Source organism: Pygoscelis adeliae, unplaced genomic scaffold (genome assembly GCF_000699105.1).
Source record: "Pygoscelis adeliae isolate BGI_AS28 unplaced genomic scaffold, ASM69910v1 Scaffold31, whole genome shotgun sequence".
Lineage (NCBI taxonomy): Eukaryota > Metazoa > Chordata > Aves > Sphenisciformes > Spheniscidae > Pygoscelis > Pygoscelis adeliae.
This window is the reverse complement of record NW_008824233.1, coordinates 2,218,348-2,227,635: the sequence shown is the minus strand read 5'-3', so window position 1 is coordinate 2,227,635 and position 9,288 is coordinate 2,218,348. Positions and strand designations below refer to the sequence as shown.

Genomic DNA, 9,288 nt, shown 5'->3' with positions numbered 1-9,288 from the left:
TTCCCTTTATTTTTGTTTCATTGTTAAAGACAATTCTTGCCTTGACAGTGGCTTTCGTGATGTATCAGACCTATGCTTTAAGAACTGAGATGCCTTTACCTGCTAGCATTTATGATCTTGGCTGCTGGTACCTACAAAATAAGTCAGCGGTTTCAGAGTTCTTGACTCACGGTGCAGAAGAGCGCAGAACTGTGACTGCATTTCTCACAAATAGGAAAATGGGTATTCCAGTTTTTCAAAATGAAGCTATTGAAGAGACAAGTTCGCTACTTCCCCCCCCCGCATGATTTCACCATGGAAATCTCAAGGGAACAGCCTATTAGGGAAGCACCATAAAGTTGCTCCATTTCTCTTTTGGTAAGGAAGACAGGTGAGAATAAGTCTTAATAGCCTTTAGAAAGTTAAAAGAAATTTCAAGGTATCTTCTAGTAATTTAGTTTTCTCCTTCAGCCAGATCTGAATATGCCAGATCATATGCTCCTGGAGCACGTGAATACATGTATCAAGGCAAATTTCACTTATCCCTAATAGAGCAAAAGGTAGAAAGACAGCTTGTATAACTAATCGATCAGTTGTCACCAAGTCTGTGGGATTATGGTATTAAAATAGCTTTATATATTTCACAGGTATTTAGAAAGCTAAACAGATTTAACACCTTTATAAACAAATACTTCAGAAGATGAATTTTACTGTAAAAAAAAAGGTAACCACCATCTCTGCAAAACTTTCAACCATTAGTAGCAGTATTATCTGTCACTGTAAAAGTGTAGTTCTGGAAAGCCAACTTTTTTTTTTTTAGAAAAATGTGGAGTACAAAAAGAACAGAAGACAAAGATATTTTAAATTTTTATCTGATAGTTTGAACAAGCAGAACTTCGCAAGAAAATAATTCTAAAGACTGAAAAATATATTAATTACAGGACTTGTTAATGTCTTTACTGTTACAAAAGTTGTCTAGGCTCTTATACAAATCTATAGCCAGAAGGGGACATTTATAAAAAAATAAATAGGCACCCTAGGTAAGTTAAAACAAGTTATCACATTTAGTTAGCAAATATTAGGTACATACATACATGGAGTGCAGAGTCAAATATAAAAACAAAGGTGCCTCGATTAGCTGTCTACTATAATTAAATACCTGGTAAACATGGTCACATAGAAAGTTGTCTGGTAAGATTGTTTCAAGCAAAGCAAGGAGACTGAAGTATGTCTAAATTACTGCAGCTACTTTAAAAAGTTTACCAGTTGTGCTTACTGGAAGCCAAATTCATTGGTATCAGTAATAGGCATTTGTATTGCTCATTGTACAGAAGTATGAACATTGCTATGCATGTTTAAAAATAAGTGTTCTAACATCATTCACAGTTGTTGCTGTGCTATGAATACATAAAAATACTGTCATTTCAAATATAAGATTTTTGCAAAACATTTTACAAATTATACATTATTTACAGATTCCAATAATCTTTGTTTTTTTACACAAGTATTAGAAGACAGTTTTATTTAACTGGCTATGTATATTATGTAACATTGCTCGATGAACTAGAAAAGTTTTAATTTACAGGTTCTGAAATATCTCTCAAAAATTTTACAACTAGAAATCTTCCAAGTTCTTATATTTTCAGGGTTCTTTTTCTGTATTCCACTGATTTTCTTACAAAAGGGTAATTTTTTTTTTACCAGCAGCCATACCTAAACATGCGTAATTATTTGCACTACAAATTCTAGAATTCATTTTTTTCCAAGTGCTACAATAAATTTTGATCAAGAAGGTAGAAATAAGAAGATTAATCTGAGATACCTGGTTTGTTGCATATATCATGTTCCCGTTCTACTGTAAGTTACATGTAGTTCAAAAAAACTGACCTTGACACAGAATAACCAAAACAACTGTTTAAATATACACCTTGCATAATCATGCCAAACATTTGGTTGAAGCACTAGAACTCACATAAGGTTTATAAACATAAAAAAGCCCTTCTCAGTAACAGTGCAAGTACGAGCAAGAGTGTTTATTATGCATATTTAACCTTCTTGCATTATTTTCATAACTAAAAGGCATTGATGTTTAGATGTAATCAGCAGCACCCCAAGTCAACACTAATACGAATAATGGCAAAATTTAGCCTTTTTGGGTTGCGTCAGGCTTTGCTGACATTAATTCTCAATTATACATTGTTCAATGTTACGATAAGACTGAAACAGAACTCCAAGCCCCTGCCTCTGACGCCACAAGACACAGTGGGTCATTTCAAACGCTCAGGGCTGCCACGAGGGCAAAATCCCATTCACCCTTCTTCTCTCCCCAGCCCCGGCTGGGCCACGTGCTGAGCCCCAGCACTCACTAGATATTTGGTTAGTTAAATCAGTGCACAGAACTAAAAGCCAAATAAATCCCCTCCTCTTTGTTACTGAAATAAAGTCAGGTTAACAAGAGACGTGGTAAATGCCAGAGCTGCCAAACTGCAGGGCAGAGCAAGAGAGGAACCTCTTCTTTTCACGCCCCCTCGGCTACCGCAGTCTGAACGGCTGCAGGTTCAGTCAGCCTGATCTGCTAATACAGAACGTATCCATGTGTAGGACTGCTCCAAATAGGAAAAAACGTTGTTAGTAAAATCAGATGTCTGATCCCCTTTAAACATTCTCAAAATATCAAGCTGAAAAAAGATAGGAAGTTCAATAAATAGCAGCATTGACTTTGCATGCAATTGTAGGATAAGTCAGGACTGAACATAAGTAGTAAATATATCTAAAACCTTACAAAATTAATCTTTCATAGTTGCATGATAACTCTGTACTTCAAAATTAGCATCCTATTCTGCTATATCGGTTTGTAGCTTATGTGGTTAAATTTAATTTTAATAAGTTAAAGTATATAGCTTATAGAGTGAACAAATCTGATAAATGTGTTTAAAAATGTACACTAACATAGAGCAGGTATATTAATAGGATAGTCTATTACTGCTTTTTACTTGAATTCCCTTTGAAAATCTTATTTAACACTTGCAAACCAGAACCATTTTTTAAGTATTATTATTATTAAGGCTTTTCAAATAAAAAGTTACAAGTTTACCCAGAGAATTTCTATTAAAGACACTTGAAGGTTTGTGAAAGTACAGACTCTCAGAAAAGTCGGTTGAAAAAAAAACATGCCACCTCCTGCTATCTATAAGGACAAATACACTGCTTTATTATAACTACACTTACCGCATTATATATGGTAATATGTTTATCCCTTTTGTTAGTCTAAGGATGTAGTGACCAGTCTGAAGGAACACTTTTTAAACTGCAACTAATTAAATCTTTGTACAAAATTAGTTAACATCTAGTCGACCCCACTGCTGTAAGATGCATAGACCCAGAGGGACCATTTTAAATATAAACTGTAGAAGACAAGCTGAGTAACAGAGGTAAGCATTAAGGCAACTAGAGTAACAAATCAAAGAACCAGAAGTTTAGCACCTCTACTCCTCTGTTCACCTCTATTTGTATATTCATTTAACCAGTCATAACTCCTAAGCGAAGTACAGTCAGCTGGGTACCTAGTTATCACACACACACACAGATTCAAGGTTTGTGCCCATTTACAGACCACATGAAAGGCAAAAGTCAGATCCAGATCTCTTTTTTAAGAATCTATCTGCTGCAGTGTATGCCTTCTACATTTGCCTCGTACCTCTGCTCAGATGCGGGATGCCTGGGCTCAAGAGCAGCATGGTATGTAGCACTCAGTTCTACTCCAGCTGATGGAGGATGCTTTTCTTTGTGGAAGCTTCCACTATCTGTAAAGTACAGCTTGGGTCTCTGATGATACTTCATCCTGTATGTGTCAGTCATACAACTATCTACTGAGAAGTAAGTTGTTAGGGATACACTATCATTTCCATCCACATAGCCAGCACTTGGTCCCGTATGACGAGATCCTTTCTTTAAAAAGTTTTCAGACACAGTCCAAGAGTCATTAGCTGATAAGCGAGGTGGAGAATCCGGTTTATGAACAAACAGTTCATTCCCTTGAAACGGCTCTTTAAGCCTTTGTTCATTTGTAAATACGCTTGCTTCTGATGCAGATTTTAAAGGTGTACCTGTTTGCCTTAACGGAGTATTTTGCAACACTTCTGTTGATTTTACATCAGCTGCCGAGTTATTTTCTGATCCTGGCAAAGTATTCAGAGCATATTTCTTCGGTGGTAAAGGGGGAGGAAGATTCTGGTACACTGCTTCAGGCACCCAAAGAGCATCCGTCCTTCGGAGTGGGTGCCCGGCATGCTCACCAGGAGGGGGAAGCACCATGGGCCTTTCCGACAGGTTCTGTGGCACGCAAGGCAACAACCCCACCTTGGGACCAAACGTTCTTGTGTGATGAGACTGCGGCTGGGAAGAGGAGTGAGAGTCATTGTTGATCAGCTTCCTTCCAGAGACATTTTCTGTATAGGGGTGGGATATGCCATCAGCACAATATACTGACACATTCATCTTCTCAAACTTGTCTGGATTAAGCCACTCTGAAGAATTCTGTTCGTTTGCCTTGTTCCTACTTTCTGACTTAACAATGTCTTTCAGAACTGGCTGTAGAGCTGATGATGGGAGAAGTTTCCTATTGGTCTCAGGCATTTCAGCTCTAAAGTACAAAAACACACAGGATGTAAGTATCCATAAAAACATAAGAAAAAGCTCAAATAACCCAAGGATTTTTTTCAAGACAGCCTTGGTAACACTGCTTAAATATTCAAACTGACTAGAGAATTGGGATCTGCTTAACATACAGCCATTTGATTAAAAGTTGTATTAAATCACTCCAAGGTTTCTTTCATTTGAAATGTAAATGATTTAAAACGATGTAAGCGATTTGGTTTCACTGACCGCATCAAAATTAAAATAAAGACATAGAGCATTTAGCCCTATCAATTATGTAAAATACAAAAGGCATTGTCTGTTAAAAATATTCAATACCTTAACTTTTGCATGCTTAATATTGACTACTATCACGTAACAGAATTCAGTATTTGTTAAACTATTACATAGTAAATTAATGCCAGTATTAGTTACCTCTTTACTGGAGGACTGGGCACCTGCAAATGTAATTCTGTTGGGAAGTTAACATGAGGTCTGTAGTTAACTTCTGAATTGATCTGGTCTTTCCTCAAGTCTGGGGGTAGAAAAAAAATATTTCAAAATAAGCAGAAATACAGTCCAATTCCTTCTTTGTAATTCCTCAGAGGTTACAAAACCAAACAACACACAACACAACAGGACAATTAAAGATTTGACACTGATCAAAATAACCATTTTGAAGACAATCTGTCACAGAAGGTCAGATCTTATAGTCATCCAAAATAATCTGGAGGAAATTTTTTTTTTTTTACGTTACCAGAAAATAGGCAATTACCACAATTTTGAAATGTTTTCAAGATCATCTTAACATTTCATCTAATTAAAAGCACATTTTCAAAAGCAGCTTATTATAAAAGCATGTTTATTCAAACATCCAAAGTAATTTAAATTACAAAATAAAAACTATTTATGATTTCTGAAGTTTCACAGCATGTAATAATAACTAAATGGAATGAATACTGTAAGGATTGGGGGGTGTTTTGGTTTTTTGTTGTTGTTTGTGTGTTTTGTTTGTTTGGTTTTTTTAAGAGAAACACATTATGCATTCTTTGAAACAGATTTAAAAACTTGCAGCAAACTGTACAGTTTGTAGAGATGCTGAGCAGACAGAGCACTCTGTCATGTGCCCTAAACACATAACATGAGGGTGCCTGGGCCAGCACTGCTACACTCACACTCTAGAAGCTCCTTTTATTCACAGGCAAAGGCAAAGAATAATTCTTTAAAAATGAACAATTTCTGAACAACACAGCTCCTAGTTAACAGTAAATAAAGGAAGCATTGAAGTATCCATGTCAACACCACATAGAATAAAACACTCTTGTGGCAAGTGACAAGCAACGGTCTATTTGTTTAGAGATAGATATTAGAAGCCTTCCTAATGCAATGATTGCCCCATTATAATCAGTCACCTGCTCTGAAGCCATTCAATGGAAGTCTTATTTTGTGTATGTATAGACTGGATTCATATAACTACTACGCCTATTTCAGTAAAACAGGAATTAAATTCAAAAAAGGTAGCATACATTGCCTGATTTCTGGTAGAATAATCTCGCATTCAGCAGACAGTACTAACTTTGACAATTTCCAATGGAATAACATAGGCTGTTCCATACTTTCATCAACAAAAGCTACAAAAATTTTCTATCTGTTCTTAAATGATGTAATCTTACCAAGATAAAATATTTTTGTATTCACTTGTTATTTTCCCAAGTTTAAATAACGTCTTGGAACTTTTGACTCATGAACATGAGAGTCAAAAACCCAACAACAAAAAAGAACCAAACTAAAAACTCTGGGTGATGCTGTGGGTGATACTTGTTTTGAGGGTCGGTATCTGCCCTATCTTTAATTGATGAAAGACTAAAGACACAATCTTTGACAAAGAGCACAGGTTGTAGAGGCTAAAACGGCACATAGCACAAGACCCATGTGGCTTTTCTTTGAGCCTCAAAATGGAAAAAAAACACTAATAAAAAAAATCTTGCTCTTCCAGCATGATAAATGATACCACAACCTCAGAAAGAATACTTATGGGAAAATATCGTTACTGAAAGAGCCCGTGCGACACTGGCCAGGGACAAGTAATTAACCTGAAAGAAAGTTCAAAACTGCTCCAGTGGGCCATGGCATCAGAGCTAACTAACACTGAGGTAATATTTCAAACAGAAAACATTTCATACTGCTACAGATTTTAATGAACTGTAAATTGCTTTACTGAAAAAAAAAAAGCACAGGCTCTGATACATTATTTCCTGTGAATATTTCCAATTCAGTATTTAATCTCAGTCCCAACGTCAGGACACAGTCCTAGGAATGAATTTGTTAGTTAATTTGCTAGATTAACAGTGTCTGAAGCTAGTGTTTTCAACTTTGAGACTTTGAATATATCGACTTTTATACAAGAGCACATCTACTTAAAAACCGCAACTAAATCACCCATACAACTGCTCTTTAATTCCCCAAACCGCCTGATGTAGAGATTACAGATTTAAAATTTTTTTATTTTAACTCCAAACCAAACTCCTAAGGAGTTTAGCACATCCAGCCCTTCCGAGAGGCAGCATCACAAATTGGTCAGGAGGCGGCAGCAAAGGTTAAGAAGCTGTTTCCTTGGTGCGACCACTGCACACATTCAGCCAAAGCTGCTTAGTGATACCAGGTGGTTTGTGCCTTCAGAATTCCAGCTAACTTAAAAATAGATGTGTTATTTTCTCTTCTGCTGACAGGATATCCATGCATGGTCAAAAGCAGACGCAGACTCAGTTGGGAATTTTGGCTCTAAGTTCTTTGCAAACCTAAATATGGGAGACACAAGCCCTGTGCTCAGCTGGAGACTGACATCCTTATCAATGGGTCATAAGCAGCTTACCAACAAATGAAATGTAACTGTTTTCTGACACACAAACCAGTCTGCTTTTCAGATTTATGAACATCTATTTTCACATCTGAATAGCCAATCCAGATTTTCAAAAGATTAACAGCCATTCTATAGCTAACAGGTAGGACAGACAAGTTCTCCTCTAATATCTCCATTTACACATACAGAACATTGGCAAAAATTTGCAAAGCCCAATTTCGGGGGGGGGCAACACCAAACAAAAAACCCCACATTAAATTAAATTTCCTTCTAATGCGTTTTAGCTGCCTGTTTCCTGTACTTTTGATTACCTGATTTATTTTTTAAGTTGCCAATAAAAAAAACCAAGGTGTAATACTTTTTGTAACAAGTACTGTGGCAAATTCCTCTCTCTGAACCCAGACATTTTTCTGCATTCAGTTGAAGTGACAGAGAACTTACTGGAAGCTTTGGAAATGTGGAACAACAACACAGGCCCAGTCAAGAAGGTAAATACATTGTAACTTGTCCAAAATAGAATATTATTTTTAAAAAACAGTGACCACCTTCAGAAAAAAAAATCCTTATATTCAAGAAACTGTCCTTTTGGAGCAACATTCAGTTGCAAAACATTCCTTATATATTCATTAGTGCATTTTTTTCCATGGCTTTAAACATCTGGAAAAAATGAAAATGAAGTTCCACTGTTGTTTTTTTTGTGGGGGTGGAGTGCATGTATGTGAGTTTAAATAAGTTCTGAAGTGAAGCAACAGTTGACAAAGAACACCAACTATTACCCTCCCTTCATTCTGACCTGCGAGTCTCAAGAAGTTTCAGGTCTTTGTTTCAAAACCCAATCCTGAATCTTTGCATCAACTATTTTAAATTGCAAACTTCTCACTTTAATAAAGTGAATCACAAATGTGAGAGTGCTTTACATGTCAGTCTTCATGGGCTGCTTGACTACATTTGGAAATCTTGAAAGTTTAGGGTTTGATTTGGGTTTGTTTTTGTTTTTTTTTTTTAAACCAAAATCTTTAATCTATCATTTAAAGACACTCCGGAAAAGCATTTATTTTTTTCTGTTTCACGTTAAGTAAATTAAGTAGCTGCACGCTTTAATTCACTACTCAGTTCTTCAAACACAACAGTCATATACATTGACTGCACCGTAAGGGTAACAACTGGATCTTCTTAAGTATAGTTGCATATTTTAAATTATTTCTATAAACATATGGTTTTACTAAGAAGATGAGTTTTCTTTTTCAGAATTATGGTTTGTTTGTGGGGTTTTCTGAAGTGACAAATAAACAAAGGCAATTTGGATTCTTCTTTACATACTCACCAGAGCTTCAGAATGATTCTAGATTTCGGTTGGAGTTGTCTCATGCTATTGAACTGAATAATTATTAATGTGAAAACCTCTGGATTTGTAATATTACAAACACTGCTTTGCATTTGTTTTCAAAGGGAAGCAATTATTAATTTAAGGCATTGATTCCAAGTACATCCTTTTTTGAGATCACTGAACAGGCAGCTTTTAATACTGCATCTTAAATAGGAGGCCATCAAGCACTTGGCCAATTTTAATCACAGTGCTTACTCTACTGACAGGTTAGTTCAAGAATCAAATGCTCTGAGCTTTGGAGGGGGGGTGGGAATCTACAAAACAGGGCTTCTAGGATTTAATTCATAGAATCATAGAATAGTTTGGGTTGGAAGGGACCTCTGAAGGTCACCTAGTCCAACCCCCCTGCTGTGGGCAGGGACATCTTCAACTAGATCAGGTTGCTCAGAGCCCCGTCCAACCTGACCTTGAATGTTTCCAGGGATGG

General features: G+C 36.3%; 1 protein-coding gene across 2 annotated transcripts in view; it reads right to left on the bottom strand.

The window, feature by feature from the left end:
- Positions 1-2,479: 2,479 nt before the first annotated feature.
- Positions 2,480-9,288, bottom strand: part of USP53 (ubiquitin specific peptidase 53) — a 30,281-nt gene continuing 23,472 nt past the window's right edge. For both annotated transcript variants that reach the window (XM_009334915.1, XM_009334916.1), the window contains 2 exons: positions 5,050-5,149; positions 2,480-4,621 (listed from right to left, as the gene is read on the bottom strand). In XM_009334915.1, the coding sequence (XP_009333190.1) occupies positions 3,637-4,621; positions 5,050-5,149 (1,085 nt within the window). In that variant the 3' untranslated portion in view covers positions 2,480-3,636. The remainder of the gene's footprint in view (positions 4,622-5,049; positions 5,150-9,288) is intronic.